This window comes from Quercus lobata, chromosome 1 (assembly GCF_001633185.2).
Source record: "Quercus lobata isolate SW786 chromosome 1, ValleyOak3.0 Primary Assembly, whole genome shotgun sequence".
Classification (NCBI taxonomy): domain Eukaryota; kingdom Viridiplantae; phylum Streptophyta; class Magnoliopsida; order Fagales; family Fagaceae; genus Quercus; species Quercus lobata.
This window is the reverse complement of record NC_044904.1, coordinates 49,496,301-49,520,410: the sequence shown is the minus strand read 5'-3', so window position 1 is coordinate 49,520,410 and position 24,110 is coordinate 49,496,301. Positions and strand designations below refer to the sequence as shown.

General features: G+C 39.7%; 3 protein-coding genes across 3 annotated transcripts; 2 read left to right on the top strand and 1 right to left on the bottom strand.

The window, feature by feature from the left end:
* The first annotated feature begins 4,513 nt into the window (after positions 1-4,513).
* Positions 4,514-11,377, top strand: LOC115991584 (probable protein phosphatase 2C 33). Its single transcript, XM_031115394.1, has 5 exons — positions 4,514-5,729; positions 6,629-7,018; positions 7,118-7,235; positions 10,191-10,414; positions 10,530-11,377. Exons 1-5 carry the CDS (start codon positions 5,475-5,477, stop codon positions 10,995-10,997), a joined length of 1,455 nt encoding a protein of 484 aa, XP_030971254.1. The 5' UTR covers positions 4,514-5,474; the 3' UTR covers positions 10,998-11,377.
* A 4,729-nt stretch (positions 11,378-16,106) lies between these two features.
* On the top strand, positions 16,107-18,737 carry LOC115991592. Its single transcript, XM_031115406.1, has 4 exons — positions 16,107-17,000; positions 17,127-17,691; positions 17,792-17,890; positions 18,002-18,737. Exons 3-4 carry the CDS (start codon positions 17,800-17,802, stop codon positions 18,433-18,435), a joined length of 525 nt encoding a protein of 174 aa, XP_030971266.1. The 5' UTR covers positions 16,107-17,000; positions 17,127-17,691; positions 17,792-17,799; the 3' UTR covers positions 18,436-18,737.
* A 2,672-nt stretch (positions 18,738-21,409) lies between these two features.
* Positions 21,410-21,820, bottom strand: LOC115955191 (uncharacterized mitochondrial protein AtMg00860-like). Its single transcript, XM_031073254.1, has one exon. The coding sequence runs from the start codon at positions 21,818-21,820 to the stop codon at positions 21,410-21,412; it is 411 nt and encodes a 136-aa protein (XP_030929114.1).
* Positions 21,821-24,110: the final 2,290 nt, after the last annotated feature.

The window sequence follows — 24,110 nt, the reverse complement described above, 5'->3', positions numbered from 1 at the left end:
AAAATGAGTAAACTACAAGTACAGTATACTAGGCTAAGCCCAATGGGCTAAACTAGTCTAAACTATACACTAACAATAAAAAATTATGCAAATTTTTTATAATTTTTTGTAATGTTTATGTGCTATACTACTATTTATGTGTGTGTGTATATATACATATATATATATATATATATATTTTGTTGATAATTTGAGATTCACAATAGGAATGGGATTGAATTATGGATGTCTCTGTTAGAAATATTAGGAGGTGCTAACCAATTGAACTACAAAACTCTTGGTTATGTACTATTTCATGTTGATTATGTAGTTGGTTTACACAATATACATGTTATATATATTTTGAATTATACAAAACATTTTAGTGATTTTTTGTGCATACCAAATATCAGAAAATGTTTTTAGCTCATTTTCAAGGTCAATACTAAACATAGGAAAGTGAGATGGTTTTCTTAAAAATTTTTTTTTCCCGAAAAATGGCCTATTTTCTAGAAAACATTTATGACTAAACAAATTATGTGTAAAATTTTATTTTGTTGAACATCAACACTCTGTTTGCCAAGCATGTAATATATATATATATATATATATATATATTATTAGGCAAAGATGAGAGAAAATTCAATTAGAGTCTAATTTTGTGTCACATGTCTCATCTAATTTAAGTTTTTAAATTTTTTGTGCCCAGTTAGTTAATTCAATGTAAAAACTGGAATTTAATTAAAATTTAATTTTATGTCACGTGTTTCATCTAATGTAAGTTTTTAAATTTTTGTGCCAAGTGAGTTAATTCAATGTAGAAAATGAGGAATTTAATATAAATAAACCATAAAAAACCTAATCATTTTTTTTTTTTTTTGATATACCATGACTATATACGATCCATTACTAACTAGGTAATATATATATAACCAATGCTTAGAGAAAATTTAATTAGATTCAAATTTGAATTTTGCTTTTGTTAGTTTTTCATACAAATTAAGTTGTTTAGATTTTTGCAATTATTTTTTCTCTAAACTAATGAACATTTTTTTTTATACTCTTTCTATTTAGATATTTTGTAAGTCAGGATCTTGAACATAACAAATTGTAATTGAACTAAATGATCTCATGCACCTATCACCATTCAATTTAGGAGATACTATTGAACCAATTTATTCTTTTATTTGTGTTGTATTTAGTAGAATTTCACGGATAGTGATTGTGAATTGATATTGTATATGTATTATCCAATAGTGATTTTCAAAATTATCTACATAAAAGTAGTGTGTACATCCCACCAGCCAAGGCACGTGAGATCCGGACCCTACATGTGGGGCAGTTATGAGCAAAGGAAAGGAAACGTTGGCTAAAGGAGAGAATCTTTGTCCCGTGCCAAAGGCGTGACCATCTTGGAGAAGAGTGAGATTTGCACATGACACAGACACCTAACACTTGCACAAAAGGGAGGTAGCAACTCCCTATGGTTAGATGCTATAGAACACCACTTATTGGCTGAGCTTGTATTGGACCACTGTTGAAGACACATGTATCACTCTTGGTATCCCTAATGTCTATTTCCTTTTCCAAGACTTGCTCCCCACGTTGTAATAGAGTTGCCTTCCATCCCACTACCCTGACATTGGCGTGTTTTCTCTCTCTTCTGGCCTCAACATAGTACAATAGTTGTATTGAGATTCAAATGGAGGAATCACGGTTTAACACCTGTCCTTATGCACTCAGCAACATTCCTCGTGTTATAAGAGGAACGTATTGCTAGACAATTAGGGCAAGAACCTAGAGAATCCAAGAGAAAGGCCAAAAAGTTTGGGTAGGAAAGTGAGGTAAAGAGAAAAAGGCTTTCTTTGGGAAAGAACATCACCATTGTACAAAGACCTTCATCTTTGCATAATAGAGAGCCCTAAAGAGTGAGGAACATTTCCCCTTGCTCACCCATGGTTTTTCGTCCCTTCCAAAGGGTTTTCCACGTATTTCCCATACCTTTTTTACTTTCCATGTCATGCTTTCTATTTCTCTCGACTTTAAAGTGTTAAAGCTTTCATTTTTAGTGTTCTTATACTTTTTCACTTAAATGTACTGCTAGATGCATCACCCATTCTCTTACATAGTTTTGATAATCTAACTTGCACGTACATTTTTGGCGACTCTGTTAGGGATTATCTCTAGTTATTTTCCCTTTTAGTTATTTTCTATTTGTCCTTTTCCAGTCTTGTATTTGATTATCTTTCTCCTTGGCCATTCAATGCCTCTGCGAAAGAAAATCGCAGGTGCTCAAGTTGGTTCAAGTGAAAACCAACAAGTAGGGGCAAGAGTGGACCATGTTTCTATACACATTGAGGGCACAAAATTGCTTGAGGAGGTTAGACAACCTGATAATAAGAACCTTGCGGCAGTCATTGAGGACCTTCAACGTTCTCAAGCCATCATATAGGAAGAGTTCCAGTCCTTACGCTAAAGGACAGCCACCCTTTAAAGCCCACAGGGAGGTCGAGGACCTTAGGGAAAGACCGAAAGGTCGAATCTTGTTCCACCCAAGAACCAAGATCCACTTCTCAACCAAAGGGCACCTCCATAGCCTGAGGGGCCTCAAGCATCTCCCTACCTAACTAAAGAGGATATTGCAGCCATTTTGCTTGAGATTAAAAAGATAGAGAGTTTTGCTTCTATTAATACGAGACCTCCTTACCCCGAAGAGGTGGCTAGGAATCAGTTTTGAGCTGGAATGACATGGCTGCCCAATTCATGAAGAGGTTTTTCACTTTGGATGAAAAGCTTACTTTGTCAAATCTGAAGCAGGAAAGGCAAAGGGTATTTGAGGGGTTACTAGACTACATTCGCAAGTTCAGGGACCTCTCATTGATATGCTATGATCTTGTAGAAGAGGAAAGATTGGTGGATATTTGCATTGTTGGCATGCTATATGAGTACCGCCCCTACTTGGAGAACTTACAGATCCCAAGTTTTACAAGGCTGATGGAAGCATCTAAGAGGACAAGCATGTCAGTGAGGAAGCCTTCCAAGGGCTCGACTTCACAAACCATGAGTGCTCCCAGACAACCTTGGAAGAGGGAGAGCAAAAATGTGGAAATAGCTGTGGTAGAGGAGCCAAAGAAAACCACCAAAGGCAGGAAGAGATAGAGAGAGAAATGGTATTCCTCTCCCTTTTTCTGTTTTGGTAGAAGAGCTATACAACATCCTAAAAGCCTGAGTGAAGGATGGCATGGTGGTTTTTCTTGAGTGCAAACGTGAGCCAACAGAGGAGGAAAAACGAGGTGCACTTTACTGTAGGTATCATAGAAGAAGTGACCACCACACCATGGACTGCTACACTCTAAGAAACATATTCCATGACAAGGTGGCCAAGGGTGATTTGATCATCAAGAATGGGAAGCATACAAACTAGAGGATGCACAGACCCAAGGTAGCAATGACTTTTTTCATAGGTTGTGAGGACCTTATGGAAGAAGAGGCTAGGAGTGCAGCTAGCACCCCCCCCCCCCTCCCCCCCAATTACAAGATGAAAAAATGACGTTGAGAATCTAGCAAGATGATAAAGTTCATACCTTTCTTGAAGAAATAGGTTTCAGGCCATTGGCTAGGAGGGAGGCAGCTCAGGCCTTGACTCGAGTGGTGGAAAGAACCTAGGGAACAGCGGCTTTTGAGGGAAGCTTATTGCAGGTAGCATATTAGGAGAGCAGGGAATTAGGAGACTAGAGAATCATAATTTAGCCTAAAGTTTTTCACTAACCTCTATATATATATATATATATGTAGGTATGTATTTATTTATGTATATATTTATTTATATTTGAATAAAAGGAATAAGATTACTTCCTACTTAGCAAGATGTTTCTTCACACGTATGGCTAGCCCCAGGTTCTAATGGTGACTGGAACCCAACTGCTTATGGCAGTACGAGGAGAACAAAATGTTTGTGGAGACATAAATTCATCACTAAAGAACTATCATTAAAAGTAGGCATTATAAATTCAAATTTAATTGTATTTTTTTAAGGAAAACGCATTGCATTTTCGTTGTTATTTATTATTATTTTTTTCCTCATAAGCAAACTGAGGAGTAATTTACAAAACCAAAAACATGTTAGTGTAAAAAAAAGTAAAAACACAGAAACTCCTAGCCATGGAAATGGAAAATGGTATCTCACCTCCCGACCAATAAGTAAAATCCCAAAATTTTATGTACAATCTCTCTCTTTAATAAAAAAAAAAAAAGGAAAGTAAAATATATGCTACAAGTTTTACAATTGCAAAATAATGCTACTACTAGTAAAAAAGTTGCCATTTTCACTCGAATTCGCTTAATTTTTCTATTCTTTATTTCTTTGTAATAAGATAATATCTCCCTCTTTTTAAAAATAAATAAAAATCTGTGTGTGTATGAAGGTCACGTCTTTATAAGAACGGGTTTTGTGGGATCTTTTTTCCTCCTTTGGTGGTTGCAATTTTTTCTCCAATTGGAACTTTCATTTTTAATTTTTTAATTTTATTTTTTGGTTGGTGTCCTTACCTCTCTTTCTCTCTCTACCCTTGCTCTTTTGTGAAATTCTCTGTTTACCCATTTGTTGTGTTGTGGTAACGTTCATGAAAGCACTCCTTTTGCGCCAACCTGTTAACTCCACTGCTCTCTCTCTCTCTCTCTCTCTTCATTTTGTTGGCATCCTCTGTGCCAAGCCAAACACTCCTTTGGTTTGTGCCTATTCTGATACGATTTTCCTTTTATCTCGCTTCTTTATAAAGCTTGATCTGATAATCAAAATCACTGCTTCAAGTGCTCTGCTTTCATTTCGGACAAAATTTGTGGGATTGTATTAGATATTGAGCAAGTTTTCTATTTTTTGTGAGATTTGGTGATTTGTGATTGCTTTTCTCTTTTTTGTCAGATAAGAGTTGTTATTGCTAGTTAGATATTGAGAGAGAGAGAGAGAGAGTTGTTTCTGGCTGTAGATCTTTCTATATAGATTTGTTGTTCTTTGTGCTGCATGACCTTTGTTTTTTTTTTTTTTTAATTATAAAAGAAAGCCCTTTTTAGCATATTTTGTGATTAAAAGATAGCTTAAAAGGTGTTGGAGTCCTCCTTTCTCATTGGTGCTTTTATCCCAATATCGTTACAAAAAGTTACCTTTTCTTTGCTGGTGGGCGGTGTAAATTGAGAATTGAATTCTGGTTTTGCTTCTTGCTGAATTCTGTTTTTCCAGAATTTGGGTTCACATTTGAGGAGTTGTTTAGGCTGTGAGTTGAAAAGGGTCTGTGCCAATTTGGTGATAGATTGTGATTTTAATGGAAAAATTGGATATTTAGGGTGTGAATCCTTTAGATTTGGTAAAGGAGTGTGTGATTTCAAGAAAGAAAAGAAGTTTACAAAGGGGGTTTCTGACGGATCCATCAATTGAGAATAGGAGGTCTTATTGGCTGGCTCCTCTGGAGTGCATACTAAACATTGTCAGGGCCCTCCGAATGGGGTCCTGCTTGTCTGCAGAAAGCAGGAGCCCTCTCCCTGGTTCACCCTTGTCCCCTGCAGTCGGGGTCAGGAAGAGAAAGAGCTCGAAAAAACGGTTCGGCTCACGGAATTCTTCATTCGAGTACCGGAGGGATGAACCTCTGCATAGGATTCCGGGGAGGATGTTCTTGAATGGGTCTAGTGAAGTGGCATCTATGTTTACCCAACAAGGCAAGAAAGGGACCAATCAAGATGCCATGATTGTTTGGGAGGTGAGCTCTTACTCATCATCACCTGCTCAGCAGACTATTTCTGGTCAAATTTTTGGTTGTTTAGTTAGAGTTAGATTTATTTATGTTGATTCTTGAGTATCATGGCAAACAAACTATTAAAAAAAGTTATTTCTTTCTTGAATAAAAGAATATGCTCTTTTTGCAATTGCTTGTCTAGCCAATTGAATGGTAGCATAATGATCTGTAGCTTTGATGGGTATTTAACTGATATATTAATTATATATCAGGATTTAGTCTTCCACTGCCAATTCTGATCTTATCCTCATATTTACCTTATGTATAGTGATGCATTCAGATAGAGGAAATTCTACTTTAGAGTACAAGAAAAAGCAGCAAGTTTGTATTAATTGCTTGCAGCTTCTCTATATTTTTGTTTTCAGGAAATTGTCTACTTTCAGTTGCCTCACCAAACCACACTTCTATGGTGGCAAATTGAAATTTACCTTCTTTTGTTTTCAGTTCACTCTTGTCATCACTAGTCAGTGTGTATGAGGAACAAAAGAATTGGCTCACCTTCATATCATGTAATTCAAAGATCCCATAAACAAGCCATTCTGCCCATTTCTTACATGTGTTTGACATTTTAGGTGGCCCCAATTAGTTGGTATTAAGGCTTGGTTGAGTTAAATGTATGAAGTTTTCCATGAATGTCAGAACTCAGACTGCTCCATCATAATTGTTCTCATAGTATTACTTCCATACCGGCTCCTTGTTTATTTTCCTTTGTATGTCTATATCTTCTTATTATCAGAATATTCTTTGGAATTATCTATGTTATATGATGTCAACATTCTTGCTTTTGTATCCTTAATAGTAGCAGTAGCAATATCTCAGTTTGCTTGCTTATTAGATTTTGTTTTTTAAACTGTGGGTTCCAGAACTTTGGTTCCAGAACAGACACAATTTTCTGTGGTGTTTTTGATGGCCATGGTCCCTATGGTCACATGGTTGCAAAGAGAGTGAGAGATTCTCTTCCTCTGAAACTGAGTGCCCATTGGGAAGTGAACATAACCAGTGAGGATGTTCTCAAAGAGATCAGCCTTACTACTGCTGGAAGCATGAACTCGGAAGATACTCCCTTCATATCTGTTGATGAAGAATCCAGGGTCTCCATTGATCTTGAGGAAGCAGATAAGCATCCCGAGATCTTTCAGACTCTGAAAGAGTCATTTCTGAAGGCTTTTAGAGTCATGGACAGGGAACTGAGAGTGCATCCTAGCATTAATTGCTTCTGTAGTGGGACAACAGCAGTAACTCTGGTTAAACAGGTTTTTGTCTTCAACCATTAGAAACTTGTTTCCAATATGATGTTAGTATATTTTGATATTCTCTTCATGCTCATGAATAGCAATGGCTGCATGTTTTAGGGTCGGGATCTTATCATTGGAAATGTTGGGGATTCCAGAGCGGTATTGGGTACAAGAGAAAATGATGATTCTTTAATTGCAGTTCAGTTGACTGTGGATCTTAAACCAAATCTTCCAGGTCTCTCTCTCTCTCTCTCTCTCTCTCTCAATTAAGTTCTTTCCTACTACTACCTTGTAATCTACACATGTACATGACCTTGTTCTGTGTCACACACACACACACACACATAGAATGTGCCTTTTTGGACTTACATCTAAATTTTAGTTTGATCTATGGTTTCATTTGGGGTACTCCTAGTTAGTTTTGTAATCTTGAGCTATCCTGACTTTGAAGTAGTTGAAGAAGTTTGAATTTGAATAGAATTCTAATAAAATTATGTAGTAGATTAGGATGAGGATTAGGATTTAATTTCAATTTGTATTTAAATTTAAATAGGAGTTGGATCCTATGTTTTAGGACTTGGTTGTGATGAAGCTTATCTCCTCACTAGTATTTATGTATGTAGGAATTATGAATGAAGTAAGCAGAAAATTAACCAAAAATGTTTATTTCCTCTCTCAAATTCAGGAGGCTAGTCACCCTCGAATTGACTAATCTATCTTTCAATTATCTCAGTTCACAACATTTGGTATAATGTTGTGTCCGAAGGCCAAATGGCAAATAACTCTGAAGTAGTTGAAGAAGTTTGAATTTGAATAGAATTCTAATAAAATTATGTAGTAGATTAGGATGAGGATTAGGATTTAATCTCAATTTGTATTTAAATTTAAATAGGAATTGGATCCTTATGTTTTAGGACTTGGTTGTGATGAAGCTTATCTCCTCATTAGTATTGTACGTAGGAATTATGAATGAAGTAAGCAGAAAATTAACCAAAAATGTCTATTTCCTCTCTCAAGTTTAGGAGGCTAGTCATCTTGAATTGACTAATCTATCTTTCAATTATCTTAGTTCACAACATTTAGTATCAAAGCCAACCACCACCATCTTCCTCAGCCAGCCACCAACTACAACCCACAAAAAAAAAAAAAAAAAAAAAAAAAAAAAAAAGAAAAAGAAAAAGAAAAAAAAGGCAAAACAACACCAGATTTGCAAGCCCCAAACAACCCGTTCCATCAAGAGTCCAACTTGTCAACCAGTAATCATACCACCTTCAACTTGCTTTTTATTAGCCCCTGCCTTAAAACACCAAATAGTTCCTGACCCAGCCAGAAAGAAAACCCCACACACTAGTCCCCACGACCCACACCCAAAAAAAAAAAAAAAAAATTGAAAATTCAGTTTTTGGATCAAGCTCAAGGTAAATCATGTCTAGCCTATATCAAAGCTTCAATCTTGAAGAACAACGAACAATGTCAGAGCATGTTAACCATATGTTAGAGATTGTCAATGACATGTCCAAAAGCATAGCAAGGATGCAAGATTCGTGGGATCAAATGATAGAGGTAGATAAACAATCCAATATACTTTTGGAACTCAAAGAACAATCAAAAGATCAAGGATCCCATGAAATTTTGGAGAATCAATGTGATGTGCTCCAAGCATCACCAACAATTCAAGAAAGTAATACATTGGAGGGTGCACTTTCTACAAAAATTGAGTTAGAAGATCAAAGGTTCAATGAAGTGGAAAAGATTGATCAAAGGGATCTTTTCATGAATTCAAATGAGCCGATCTCATTCCCACACATTGAATTTGTCATTCCCAATGAGTTCAAGGGTATGAGAAGCAAGATATATTTGTTTGTAGTGCTCACAGAAATGGTTAAAGAGTTGGTGCAAGTCTCCATGGTCATAATTTTCATTCAACACTTTAAACTCCGAGGCTGAGTATTCTCCAGTGAATGTGAGCAAGGGTTAATTTCTATGTTGCAGAATCTTTGAGGACAAGATTCATCTGAAGGGGAAGGGAATGTTGTGTCCCAAGGCCAAATGGCAAATTACTCTAAAGTAGTTGAAGAAGTTTGAATTTGAATAGAATTCTAATAAAATTCTGTAGTAGATTAGGATGAGGATTATGATTTAATTTCAATTTGTATTTAAATTTAAATAGGTTTCGGATCCTATGTTTTAGGACTTGGTTGTGATGAAGCTTATCTCCTCACTAGTATTTATGTACATAGAAATTATGAATGAAGTAAGCAGAAAATTAACCAAAAATGTCTATTTCCTCTCTCAAGTTCAGGAGGCTAGTCACCTCGAATTGACTAATCTATCTTTCAATTATCTCAGTTTACAACATGGTAGTCCTGTCATTTAGAAGAAACCTGCTAAAGAACTTGTCAACTTTTAATTCCTAAAATTTGTTTCTATTTTAACAATTAATTCTTAAATGATGGTCTAGCAATATATGTTTGGCACAATTGTTAAGAACAACAAATTATTGAAATATTAGGACTGTCAATACATGAAGCAGAGTAGTGGGCAAATTAGAACGCACTAGAAATGGTTGCGGCACATGTTAGATTGCAATGGTCAAATCTATAAAATAGCTGGAGAAAATCTAACATTACTATGATGGGTAATGACTAAAGGAGCAAGCATACAATCCACTAGGACTCCACTGATGATTCTATAATGGACCTAATGTATAGAATATTATATTTATGAATCAGACGGAAATGGCCTTAAAGTTCACTGTTGTAACTGATGGGAAAAAAACCTAAAAGCCCATTAATTTGCAGGTTCCATTAATCTAACTTGATTGGGGTGCTGGTATTGTTGTGGTTTGGCATGAGGCAAACAGTTGGCATTAGGCTTGCATTGTGATGTAATGTCAATTATGAATCGAAGGACCTTCTTGGTAAATAGGATTTGCTGGTTTATGATGTCACAATTAGGGGCTTGCATATTTGTGGTTTGCCATTGCTCTTTTGGAGTGGGGTTTCTTGATATACAGGTTAATTGTTTTCATTTACCTTGAACATTGAGCAGGAAATAGAAAGGGAAGATTTTAGTGATCAATTTTATTCTTACTTGGTCACTTCTTTTCACCATCAATTTGGTTTATCCTCTTTCTCCTTGTCGTCAATGTCTTGCTTAAGTCTTTTTCTTTGTTTATGTCCCCTTACAGCGGAAGCAGAGAGAATCCGAAAGTGTAAAGGGCGTGTTTTTGCTCTCCAGGATGAACCTGAGGTTGCTCGTGTCTGGCTGCCAAATAATGACTCCCCTGGCCTTGCCATGGCACGTGCTTTTGGAGATTTCTGCCTAAAAGATTATGGTCTGATCTCTGTGCCGGATATATCCTATTGGCGCATCACTGAGAAGGATGAATTTATTGTCTTAGCTACGGATGGGGTAAGAGAGCCAAGTATAGGTCTTTTGTCCTCTGTTTCAATAATTGGATTTCTTTTTTGCCTGCCTATACTGTTTCTTCTAACTTTCAAGTAAGACTAATGTGACTTTTCCACAGATTTGGGATGTGCTATCAAACAAAGAAGTGGTAGACATTGTAGCATCAGCCCCAGCACGTGCCTCTGTGGCTAGGTACCTGGTTGAGTCAGCAGTTCGTGCTTGGAGATGCAAATATCCAACTTCCAAAATTGATGACTGTGCTGTAGTTTGCCTCTTCTTTGACACAAACAGCGCATGTACTGCTTCCAATAGCAAGTTAAATGATCAGCTCACTTCAGTGGACCAGGTTGAGTCTTGCAGTGAGAAAGAAGATCCCTCTGGTCCAGCCACTTTGGACCGTTCAGGAACTGTCCGAAATGGTAATGAGATTCCGCAAGAAGGAAGCAGTGAAGATGCCTCAAGGGAGGAGGAAATGCATACAGATGTGGGAAAAGACTGGTCTGCTCTAGAAGGAGTGTCTCGTGTAAACACATTGTTGAATTTGCCTAGGTTTGTGCCAGGAAAAGAAGATAAAGAATGGAAATGATGGAAAGGAAAGAAGGTTAGCTTTGTCTTTGAAATCCATAATTCAATTTGTCTTATATTTCTTTTTCCTTGTTTCTGTTTAGTGGGTTTTTTTTTTTTTTTAAAATTTTAATATTCTACAGAAAGGGAAAAAGATTTATAGGGCCATCAATGTTAAATTTGAACCGGAGAGGTGGACCCGGCTATATTAAGGTGTCTGGGAAATAGTCCTTTCTCTCTCTAGTGTGGGTAGAATTGGAATTTTTGTAAAATCCAACTCTCCGTCAAGTTTCGTTTAATTTCAATTTTTCATTTTTGAAATTCCTTGTGTGATTTGTTGGCAATTGTCATGTTGATAATAATTTTGTGATAATGAAGCCTCCTATTATAGTGCAACTTGAATGGTATCGTGTTCGAATTTCTTTTCTTGTCACGTTCAGATGTAGACTGAAATTATATTATAGCGCATGCTTTTGCCGGAAAAGTATATTTTCTTTCTTCTTTGTGGTTCAAATTATTTCACCAATGAAAATGGAATAATATGGATCCTTTTAGTAGCTACTACTTGTTTTTGCCACTCTCAGATAGAAAACAGATATTTGAAAGGCTAAACGACTGGCAGAAAAGATGATAAGTTCACCATAAGAAAATGAAAGGCCTGAATGGAACAGAACATATTTGTTTAGAGCTCATGATGTGACTTAAGCTAAGTGTGTTGAATGACTGGCAGGGGGCCAATGCTGGCCTACCATTTTTTCTTGGCTATTTGAATTTTGCTGGTCCAAGACTATGCAATTGCTAAATAACTGGCAGGAGGGCAAGGTTGGCCTACCATTTCTTTTGACCATATGAAAGTTTGCCAGTCCATAAGTTTTTTGTCTTATCTTTTATAGCCTAAAACCTGAGTTACCTGCCACATTGCAATTCTTTTGTTTTGGTTATTAGGCTCACCCTCACCCAGATAGCTCACAATAACAACTTAAGCATAGGGATGGTGATTTTCTGAACGACTGTTTTATATTATAAAATATAAAGGAAAATATAATGGGATCTTCATACATTTTGATTATTATTTAGTGCAAAAACTCTCTACACCCAAGTTTGAGGTTGTTTCTAAATCGGTCACTTGATTATAGTGCAAAAACTCTCTACACCCTTTAAGTTTGATTAGTCACGATTTTGTTATTAACCTTGCTTAATATATATACACACACACATATATAGAAAATTGTAATCTATTCAAAAGGTTATTTATGTGTAAGTTAATAATAAATGTTGACAGTTGGGATACGTTGATATTATTGTAATATTTGAGGGTGCAAATTACAAGTTGCAGCAAAATTTTTGGTTTGTATCAAATAAATGCTATGTGTCGCAAGGAATTGGAGAATTCAATTGAATGGAATCTTATGCAGGTTTTGGTAATAATAACTATATAACCAGTTGTGGTGGGCCTTTTTGTGTTGTTGGGCTTTGGTCTCTTTTGCTGTATTGCGGCCCATGGGTTTGAGGTAAGAGAGTTGGGGCTGACCTAAATGAAATACATTTTAGGCCTGTTTGTCACAAGTCGGGCCATCCCAACACAGACGTGTTCTGGCCTAGGTATCAAGTGTACGGCGTGTCCACAGCAGGAACAACTATTATAGATGTTATAGCAGGAAATACAGTATGACAAAATAACTATAGTGCTAGACAAATAACATTAATGCCTAAATAAAGGGAAATGACCTAATAAGGTTATGGCAAAATAATACAACCGTGAAAACAACACTACAGTAGGCAGTTCAATAACAGAATAGTAAACTAATCACTCATCAATCATAAAAAGAAAAACTTGTTTGCCAGTAAAATAGGCTTAGCTTCTCAGCAGATGCGAGTCTAAGAAGGGAACTAATCTCCAATGTGAGTAATCTCAAGGAAGGCTTCTGCCATAGAAGTTATGCACTTTAGAAAAAATGACTTAAATGGTTTAAGTTTCAATCCCTAGTCTCCCAAAGAGTGGGTCTATCAAGAGGGAGAGAAAAAGGTAGTCTATTGATGCATACCTCTATTCCTACCACTTATGCTTCTCTGATTTTCTTTTTATTCTTTTCTTTTCTCTGTTTTTCCTTCTTGTTCTACCTTCTCTTCTTTCGGTTCCTTCCTCTCCCCTTTACTGTTCACAACTATTGCTTTTTATACCATCTGCCATGGTGGGATTTGCTATTTATACCCCTTAACTACTTTTGACTTCTTATGGGTGTCCTTCCAAGACTACTCATTGGCTTGTCAGTTGCTTAGCCACTACTATAGCTCTGAATGTGTTGGTTGCATCACTTCTCATTTCCAGACAAAATTGTTTGTCTTGTTTCTTACCTCTCTCTGTTTTTTACTACTCTTATCTGGATAAGGATTAAGCCTCTTCATCACCTACCTCTATAGCATGCATCAAGTGGTCCCAACCCTCATTTACTTCTTTTGGGTGAGATGCCATCCTACCAGGATATCTCTCCCAAAGAAATTTGAGTGGGAATCCTAAAATAAACCCCCTCTTTCTCCCCACCGTTAGACCACACCCTCTGAATACCTTGACCCATGGCTCACCTCCCATGTATTGGCTGGGTACAAGTAGGTGGTGCCTTGATCCTTTGTGCATGTTCCACTTTGTCTGAATTTGTTTCTTTTTGGCCTTCATTCCATTTCTACTGCCTCTGTGTTTGTTTGATTCTGCTGTATGTTTTGATTGAGGTTTATCTCTTGTGGCGTGAAGGATGTGTGGGCTTTTGTGCTCTTGTTCCTTGTCTTTCTTCCTTTCTTTGGACTGGGCATTGCTTGGGCGAAGGACCTCATCTTCCAGCTGAGCCCATGTTTTTCTTCTTGGTGTTCGTGGGCCTCTTGGCTACTAATCCTGTCACATCACTTCATCGTGTCTACTGTAGCTATACCCTCCCTTTTACTTCATGTTACCCTGTGAACTCGTGGACTGACGTGCCAATCCACTTTTTTGTCAATCCTTTTCTCAGGGCTTCCCAGGCCCACTTTCTACATCTTTACCTTTTTTGGATTTTATTAGCCAACATTCCTGCTGTGCCAGCCCATTTCATTATTTCATTTCTAGGGCTTTCTCAGCTCATTTACTTCCTCTTTACCTCTTTTACTCCCATGGGCTTTTTGCTAGATCCTTTGGGCCTCCTCGGCCTAATTACCACATCTCTACATTTTATTGCTTTTTGGTCTTATTGGCCTTTAAGCCAACCTAATGAGTTTACTAATTTATTTCCCAAGCTTTTCTGGCCCATTTACTTCCTTTTTATCTCTTATTATTCCCATAGGCAAATACTTCATTCCTTGGGCTTCCTCAACCCTTTTTTTTTAACCTCTTTTTATTCTTGTTCCTTTACAGTTTTCCCTTTCTCACTTTCTTCATATTGTTGGGCTTCTTATGTCGTTGGGCCCTTTGTCAAAAGTGGGTATCGACATTCAGCCCCCTGAGCATATGGATTAATCCTGCAATTCACATGCGAATGCTTACGTAATAATTTTTTTTTTCCTTTACGGGTTTTTTAAACAGTGGGCCCCGCCTTGTTTCCTTTCTTGCCATGAACAGACTTGTCTCTTCGAATTTCCCAGTTTAGTAGTTATTCTGGAACACAACCTCTGCTTCATTAATTTAATGTCTTTTGACAACTGACCCATTGCTTCCTTTACGTCGCTTTTATTGTCCTTAGTCTCTTCATTTTTCTTTTCCTCATTATTCTATCATAAACTTTTCTTTTCATTTCCCTTCACCGTCTCATCTTCCCAAAACCTCATTACTCATTACCTTCTTCATTCGATCCATCTATAATGTCACCGGCGAAAGGTGATAGTTTTTCCTGCCGTAAAAGGAAAGAGGTTGCCACTGACGATCCGCCTGCCAAAACCATGGGTGGAGAGGTTCCCCATTCCAAATCTGACTGTTCCGAGGAGGACGAAGAGGGTCGCAATCTAGGTAGTGAATGCCTTCCTCTCATTGACCCATGGTACAATACCCATATCCACTTTCCTGTGGCACTCGACGATTACTCACCTCCTCCGTTGGGCTGCGTGTGGCTTTCCATTTGCTATCGCGACACCGGAGTTTCTTGGGCTCCTTTAGCTTCCTCAATTCCCGACCTTGATATCCGCCAAGGAACCTCACTACCTGTGCCCATTCTCTTTGAATTTGGGTCGGGTACGTCTTTGGGTTAGAAAGAATGGGTGGACACAGAGTTGTCTAATGTGGGTTTTATAGCGGCGTTATAGCAAGCCGGCGTGTTGAAGGCCATTGTTTTTATGGCGGTGTTTGTCCAACTATTGGGATTTGTTCAACCTCCGCCATTTGGTCCATCGATGGTGTAGTGCCACCCATACCTTCTTGTTTTGCAGTGAGATCACCGTGATCTTAGAGGATGTGGCGAATCAACTATTGCTACCCATTCTCAGTGATACAAACCTGAATGATATTGAGCTTTCTGCCGAGGGGGAGGCCATGGAGGCCGAGTTGAAGAAAGGCATGAGTGGGAATGTGAAGTTGTCTCACTGGGTTGGGGCTTTCTCCAAGGCTTCCACCGCCATCCACCGTCCGCCATGCCACCTTTGTCGCGTTTTGGCTTTGTAAGTTTATCTTTGGTTCTCATCCTCATTATGCTGTAAAACCCCTTTACTTTTGGTTAGCCATAAAAATTTCTGTTGGGGTGAGTTTGCCATTGGCTCCTATGTTTTTGGGTCATTTGTAAGTATGGCTAGATATTCTGCAGAGTGATGAGAGGCAGGCAGATTCCTACCATATAGTTACTACCTCCACCTATAGTACCATATTACAGAACCTATTGTGGGAGCATTGTGCCAGGCATTTGGCTAAGTGCAAGTCAGTCTGCTTTTCCAAGGAGAAATACTAGTCTTGTCCGAAGGTGATTACCGATTTCTATGGCCATTTTGCTTATGATTTTTCGTTGGCTTATCATTGGGTTGGGTTGAAGTCATTTGGGCACCTTGCCATAGAGTTCTTTGATAAGGGAGTGGGCTTTTCTTGGAGAGCTTATAGAGACTTAAGTAGTGGATTCACTTGTGCTGATTCGGCCATGGGCCCCTTTATGATCACTACTGGAACCACCACCTCGTTAACTGCTTTTGATGAGAGGGGGATTACATACTTGGCAACCATCAATGCTGGGTGGTTGCCTTATTTGGCTGATGAGGGCATCCGCTATGTTCATTAGATCATACTTGATGACTTCACTGCTATCTTGGAGTCTACTACTTCTGTCCGGCCTTTCTTGTGCCCTAGTGCCTTTGAGTTTTGGATCAGGCACTTCATAGTAGTCACCATTCCGAGTTCTTAAAGAGAGGGCCTTTGCATTACTCAGATGCATGGGTATTGGCAGGTTGTGATGACCTCTTTTGGCCAAGAGTTGTTGGGTGGCCGTGGGTTTTCCCTTATCCCTCTTAAGGGCCTTCATGTTCTTATTTCTACCAACTTTCGGTTGTTGCTTCCCACCAAGTTTGTGGTGGCGTATGCTAGGAAGCAGATGGAGAAGAAGGTGAAGGTAGTGAACCTTCCTACACATGTGAAGAATGGCTCGAAGTCTCGGAACACCAAGTCTAAGTTTGCCAAGAGAGGTGATGACTCTTTCGAGACTTGTTCTTGTCTTGTTCCATATAAGGGAGGCCTTCCCCCTATTAGCAGCATAGTTCTCGAAAGCTCTCCTCCTCCTTTTGCTCGTACTCATTCCAGCAGGTGTTCTACTACAAGAAAGCCTAAGCCTTTTGCTCCAAGGCCATCCGTGGATGTTCCTCCTTTTAGTAGGACCTGTGGCAGTAAAGGAAGACATCTCCACTAGCCCCATCTGCCACTGCCAAGAGGAGAGTGTGCTATCTCTAACTTTTATTCTTTCTTCATTTTAGTTATTTATTGGGCTTTCCTGCGGCTAACTTTGTACACGTGTTTTTCTCCTCCACTGGCAGTCTAAACACAGAGGATACTTCAGCCACTCACCTTATACTGCTTGATGAGCATGAGTTTGAGGTACACCCCTTTCCTTTGCGTTATTTGTACATGCATCTTCATTTTTTGTCATTATCACATATTACCATATACTTTTTTTTTGCATGTTTGTTTATCTCCTTCTCTGCTTTAATACTCTTCCTTTAGGTTGATCCCGAGCCCATCTTTGTTTATCACCCCACAAGTGAGGAGGTTCCTGCTTCTGCTGGCACACCTATGGAGGGCTTCTTTGACGAGGCAAATGATGTGGTTGAGGCCATGGCTTCTGCTTCTGCTGTTGCTACACAGGGAGCTCCTGCCAAGGCTTTAGTTCCTCCATCTGAGCCTATTTTTGCTAAGGAGAGTACCCAGGCCGAAAGAGTTGTTACTGTGGAGTCTGCCCCTATTCCTATTGAGATCCCCACTCCTCAAAAGGGAGTTACTCTCGTAGGAGCATCCTAGACTGAGAGCACCTCTCCTGCTACTCCTTCTGTCATATCTGCTAGCGATCCCTTCATTGCCCTCTCCCAAGCCATGAAGAATGGTTCTTTCTTGGTGGTCACCCTATCTGCTATCCCTAGTTCTGCCACCTGAGGGCCTGATGTTGACTTGTCTTCAAATGAGGGGTTAAAGGAGTTCCTTGAGGACTCTGAGGATGAACCCATTATGAAGACATAAGTTTCTGATTCCAATGAGGACAATGATGGTAATGAGCAGGAGGCCGAGGCCATAGGTATGTGTCCTTTACTTCTACTGGATCTTCTTTTTCTTCTCTTCCTGTTATTTCTCAGCATATCCCTTGATTTACTTCGTATATTGTTCCTGCCTTGTAGTCACGGACATGCTTGAGGGGCCCAAGACTGTAGCAGACCCCACAATGCTTACATCCCCTATTTCTGCAGTACCCACAACCCTCACTCTTGTGGGTCCTGGTAATTTCCTCACCTTTGTACTTTCTTCAACTAAAATCTTCATCGTTGCATTCATCTCTTTCCTTCTTTTATTCGTTACGGGCTTATGTTGTACCTCTTGTTCTCTTTCAGGTCCGTCTCTTATTGAGGTGGTTCCAACCTTTCGATTTGAGGTTGGTAGCAGTTTTGCCACCATTCCTAACCCTGTGAGTAAGGCTGCTATCTTCTTTACTCGATTCAATCATGTTGAGACCAATGACCTCGACCTTTCAGACTTATGGGGTGTTGGATCTCTTTATGTTGATTTTCGTGGCTTTCGAGTACCTAAGGAGTGTATCACCCATTTGGAGGCGGTCTATAGCAACTGTGGAGATTTCATGCAGGGATTCCTTCTCAGTCGTTCTACGAGGGACCACTTCCTTAAGCTGTTAGGGAGTTTGATGAACAACATTGAGCATAACTTTATCGACACCATTTCTGCGAAGAGGATCTTGCAGTGGAGGGTTGCAGTTCAAGAGTTGATCATAATTGGATTCGCTGTAGAGTTTTTGTTGGACCACTTATGAGAGATTGCTCGGGCCTTCTTCATGAAGAAGGTCTAGCTTGCTGTGGATGCCATTGATGCTTACATCGAGAGCTTGAAGAAGGAGGTGGCAGACTTAGAGGCACGTCGTGAGCGTCTGCTTTTTGGTGCTACTGGCTCTAGCCACTTTGAGGATCAGACCCTTATTTCAGGCCTTTGATTAGACACTAATTCCTTAAGTTGCTTTATTTCCTTCCCTTGTGTTTACTTCTTTCCCCCCTTTCTCTACATAGTACACTTTATTTCTCTAGCACTTATTTTGATAAGTCTGCTATGACTTATACATTTTGGGTTTGTAATCTATTATGCTACATTTGCTACAACTACTATTATGCTTTATGATACAGTATTGCTAATACTTCATGATCTTCATTACTTTTTGCTATTGCTTTTAATCATGATTTACAGGTAAAACATACTACAATGCTTTCTTGTGACATTATCCCCTGCAAGGGTGGTCACTTGGAGGAAAGAAAAAAAACAAGGAAGAAAAGGAATGATTACATAATATTTCCTATGCATAATAGTGTTTCAGTCACTTGCCATTAATGGGGTCCATTAAATCTTTTCCATCCATCTGGGCTAAACGATAGTACTCACTTGCATGTGCTTCCTTTACCACGAAGGGTCATTTCCATTTTGGTGAGAATTTAGATGGTCCTGCTATACCTTGCTTGACATGGTCTACTATCCTTAACACGAGTTGTCCTTCTTTAAACATTCTTTCTTTAATTGTCCTACTATAAGTTTTGGTTATCCTTTACCTATATCTGTAGCTACGCTCTTGGGCTTCCTCCCTCTTTTCATCCAACCCTTCCAGGTCCTTGCACCTTTCTTCCGTAAAGATTTCCTTTTCCTTTTCCTTCCTTCATGTCTACAAACCCTCAGAGATGGTATCATTACTTCTGTTGGGCTCACCACTTCTGTCCTATACAATAAGGAGAAGGGAGTGAATCCTGTGGCAGATTTGGGCGAGCTTTGATAAGCCCAAAGTGTGTCTGGCAGATGCATTGCCCAACCTCCACTGTACTCTTGCCTCATCTTGCTGATGATCTTAATGAGGGTTTTTTTTGTTGCTTCCACCTACCCATTCCCTTGCGGGTAATAAGGCAATGACCAATGATGCTTCACCTGATAGAACTCTAACATCTTCCTTACTTCTTTATTGACAAGTGGGGTACCATTGTCGCTTATGATTTTGTGAGGTACCCCAAATTGGACAATTATGTTTTCTTTAATGAAATTTGCCACAACTCCTTTGGTGGCTTTGCGGAGTGGTATGGCCTCTGACCACTTGGTGAAATATTCTGTAGCCACAAGGATTCATATGTACCCGTGGGAAGGTGGATTGACTGGTCCTACCAAATCAAGCCCCTAAGTGTGGAAAGGCCATGGAGTGACCATGCTATGCAAGCTTTATAGGTGAATGTGGATCAAATTGGCTTGCACTTGGCAACTGTGGCACTTTTTTCACAAATATTGCTGCATCCTTCTTCATAGTGGGCCAATAGTAGCCCATCTGCAATATGCACCGATACAACTTCTTCTTTCCCTGATGCTCTCCGCATTCTCCTGTATGCACTTCCTTTAATATATCACCAGCTTCTTATGGACCCAAACACCGTAGTGGGTCCCCATCATATCCCTTCTTAAAAAGAATTCGCTCGTGTAGGAAGTCGTGGGTTACCAGCTTCCTGAGTTTATACCTTTCTCCATGCTTTTATGGCAAAACGCCTTATGTCTAGTATTCTCTTTATGAGTTTCTCTAATCCTCCATGGTAAACGGCATAGCTCTCTTCCCTGTCCATAGCTAGATGGCAGATTTTGCATTGGGTTTGGGTTAAGTCTGCGTCCTTGCCCATGCTTGGCCAATAGAAACCTGCTCTTTGCAACCTTTGGTATAGGTTGTTCTCACCACAGAACCTACAAGTTCTGCTGTGCACTTCCTTTAGCTTTCTTTGGGCCTCTCCGTGCCTCACACATCTTGACAGAATTCCTCTTGACATTTTATGATATAGTTCCCCTTTCATTAGGACGTATTCCTTTAATATCTTTTATTCGGCCATGTCTTCTTCCTTCAACAGGGCTTCCCTGATGGGAGCCCTCCAATCCTCACATCCTTGCTTCTCCTGAAACCTTTCTTAGAGTATTTCAATTATGGACTCCCTTCGCTTGTTAATCTCAACTCTAGTAGTACTCCCTTCAAAGGCTATTTGTGAGCCCAACATGGCTTACGCATCTGTACATCGATTCTTGCTCCTCTAAGTGTGCTCTATTTCAAATGTGCACAACTTTTCCTCCATCTTTTAGGCCAGAGTCCTATACATGGCTAGACTTGGTTCCTTTAAAGAAAAACTCCCCTTAGCCTGGCAGATTATCAGATTGGAATCGCTTATCACCTTTAAGTGTTTGACCCCATTTTGAGGACTGTTGCCAACCCCATTAGGTAGGCCTCGTATTTTGCTATATTGTTTGAACACGAAAATTCTAACTTGAATGAGAGTGCCACGGTCTCTTCACCATTGTGATAAAGGTCCACTCCCTCACCTCTTGAGTTTGTTGTAGAGGAACCTTTAAACTTCATGATCCATTGTTCTTTGGCCATTTCTACTGTAGCCACTTCTCCTGGTACCTCATCATCTAGCAGAAATTCGTCTTCTCCTAGAAATTGAGCCAACAAGTCTGCTATATACTAGCTTTTCACTGCCTTGGGTGTTCTCGCCTTTAAGTCATACTGTGATAGCTATAATAGCCATTGAGATATTCTGTCAGACAGAATGGGTTGTCGGAGAAGAGCTTTGATCGCATGGGATTTCGTCATTAAATGTACCTCGTAAGCCAGGAAGTAATGGCGTAGTCTTTGCGACGCATAGACGATTGCCAAGCATACCCTTTCAGTTCTAGGATAATAGGTCTCTACGTCCTTTAGGGCACAACTTATGTAGTAGACTGGCTGTTCAATGCCGCCTTCGTCCTCCTAGGCTATCAAAGCCCAAATGGCAGACGAGCTTGAGGCTAGGTAAAGCAGCAACAATTTCCTGCGGATTGAGGTTTGCACTGTGGGGAGGTTCATCATAATCTCCTATAGCTTTTGGAAAACTATCTGCTTTGTTTCTGCCCCACTCAAAGTCTTGTCCTTTCTTTAGTAACTTCGTAAAAGCTGAAGTGATTGATGCTAAACTAGGGATAAACCTCTTGATGTAGGAGACTTTGCCCAGGAAATTTTTCAACTCCTTGACTGTGGTTGATGGCTTCTTGGTTGCTATTGCCATTGCCTTGGCTGGATCCACATCTATCCCTCTACTATGGACCAGAAATCTTAGAAATTTCCTGGTAGACATTCCAAAGGCGCATTTCAGTGGGTTCATTCTTAGCTTGAAAGGTTTGCACCTTTCAAATACCTTTCTTAACACCTTGACATGATCTTCTCGCCTTTCCTATTTCACTACTATGTTGTCCACATAGTCCTCCAGTTCTTGATGCAACATGTCATGAAATATGGCGGTCATTGTGCGCTAATAGGTTGCACCTACTTTTTTAGCCAGAAAGGCATCACAAAAAATTTCCCAAAAGGCGTCCTGAAAGCATTTTTTTTCCGCATCCTTCGATGCCATTCGAATCTGATTGTATCCACTGAATTAGTCCATAAAGGAAAACATGGCCTTTCTCGCAGTAGATGGAAACTAGTCTTTGAGGCAGACTCGATTAAGATTTCTGAAATCGATGCAGCATTGTATCTACCCGTTTTTCTTTTTCACAGGTACAATGTTAGACAACCACCGTGGGTGTTGGATCGGTTTGATGAAACTGGCTGCTAATAATTTTTGCATCTCCTTTACTTTTGGCTTTTCTATTTTGGTCTGAAACACCCTGGCAGGCTGAGCCACTAGCTTGGCCTCACGATCCACATTGAGTGTGTGTACCACTAACTCTAGGTCGAGCCTAGGCATTTCACTGTAATCCCATGCAAAGACGTCTCTGAATTCTTTTAATAATAGGATTAATTCTACCTTTTCTTCTTTTGACAACTTTGAGTTTATTGAAATCGGTCTTGGCTTTTGTGGGTCCGTGCCCAAGTCAATCTCTTTTAGCTTCTCTTTTGCCATCACTTGCGCATCTTTTTCTGCCTCAATCTCCTTTTCACTTTCCGTGTCATTTTCTTCCTCCAAACCATCCTGGGCCACACAACATACTAGACTCTTATGCTATGGCCCTCCTCTAGGACCCCCTTGCATACTACAGGTAAGCCTCGCACACCTTCATAATTTATATATTATCTTGCCGTTGCATGTTCGGACCCTAACACATCGTGGAATACTACCTAGCTCTGAAGTTGGTGCTTCTTTCCTTTTTTTCTTCCGCATCATCAACTCTCTCAAGTTAGGCTCTAGGTCGTCCTAGATGTCCTACTTGGGGGCAAAGGTGCCTTGCGGCTTGGATACTGAACTTTCTCTAGACAATGCCCATTCGTTGTAGAACATAGTTTCGACCAAATGGGCCTCTACTTGCTCGAATAGGGATAAGTTTGCTGCTATCTGTATCATCCTGTCATTCAATCTCCCTTTCACACTCTGGTGATAGGTGGATGGAATTAAGTGATGTTTGTGTAGCCATGACATTCCCAGTAGCACATGATAGGAAACTTCTATCTTTACTACATGAAAATGGGCTAAAGAGGCTATCGGGCCCATCTTCAGCCATAGCTGTATGTGACCTGCGGTATACTCATGTCTTCCTCGTTACTTCCATTAGGCATCCTTGAATCTTGCTATTTGGAATTTCTGCTGCTTGCAATGTGTTGAGTGGGATAAGGTTCATTGAAGCTCCCGTATCAACCAAGGCTCTCTTAATGAGAATTTGGTTTATGGAGGCTGCTAAGTAGAGGGGCCTTTTGTGGTTTGAGTACCCCACCTCCATTTCTTCATCGCTAAAAGTAATCTCATTGGTGACTTGCAGGAAAGCTTTGTTAGCTCTAGCTTTTGCAGCAAGACATTCTACTCCTGTTCTTAAGGCAATGCTTACCAAAGCCTCCGTGGCCGTCCTTCATTCGTTTGCCATGAGCTCTAGTTGGTTAAACAAGTTTTTGAATTGGGAGCTCTTCTGTAAGGTAGTAATGGCTACGGAAGGCAGAGCTGACCTTTCTTCTTCATCCTCTCCTGAGTCTGCGCAAATAACAACTGCTGCTACCTACTTCCCTCTTTGATTTTGTGGTGCACTAGTTTGCAGAGTGCCTAGCATTCTGCAATGGCGTGCTGCACATAATTATGCAGACGGCAGAAACATGGGTCCCTCCGTTCTTCTTCAGTGGGTTCTTTAGAGATTTAATTGGGTTTGAAAACTCCATCTGCAATCCATTTTTCTAAGACCACATCCAGCTCCTTTGGTGTGCATGGAATTGGCGGAGGGTTCTCGTACTCCCTCCTTTTGGCTTCCTTTTCTTCTTGCCGGTGGACACTGTCATGGCTTGCAGTGTGGATCTCCGCTTCTTGGGCTTGTTAGAGCTGGGCTTGACTAATTGGGCAGCCTTCCTAGCCTTTTGCAATAGCTGCGCGAATTGTGAAATTTCCAAGTTTTCCAGGACGGCTCTATACTCTATGATTATATTGCCTACGCACATTTCCACCAGTGTCTTCTCTTCACAGTGGTCATAGCAATCGA

Bases quoted from the DNA above. Each gene is read 5' to 3' on its own strand.
- LOC115991592 (XM_031115406.1), top strand. From the start codon at position 17,800: ATGCTTGAGGGGCCCAAGACTGTAGCAGACCCCACAATGCTTACATCC. The intron at 17,891-18,001 runs GTAATTTCCTCA...GTTCTCTTTCAG, and splicing joins CCTCACTCTTGTGGGTCCTG to GTCCGTCTCTTATTGAGGTG.
- LOC115991584 (XM_031115394.1), top strand. From the start codon at position 5,475: ATGGGGTCCTGCTTGTCTGCAGAAAGCAGGAGCCCTCTCCCTGGTTCA. The intron at 7,019-7,117 runs GTTTTTGTCTTC...TGCATGTTTTAG, and splicing joins CAGTAACTCTGGTTAAACAG to GGTCGGGATCTTATCATTGG. The intron at 7,236-10,190 runs GTCTCTCTCTCT...GTCCCCTTACAG, and splicing joins TCTTAAACCAAATCTTCCAG to CGGAAGCAGAGAGAATCCGA.
- LOC115955191 (XM_031073254.1), bottom strand. From the start codon at position 21,820: ATGAACCCACTGAAATGCGCCTTTGGAATGTCTACCAGGAAATTTCTA.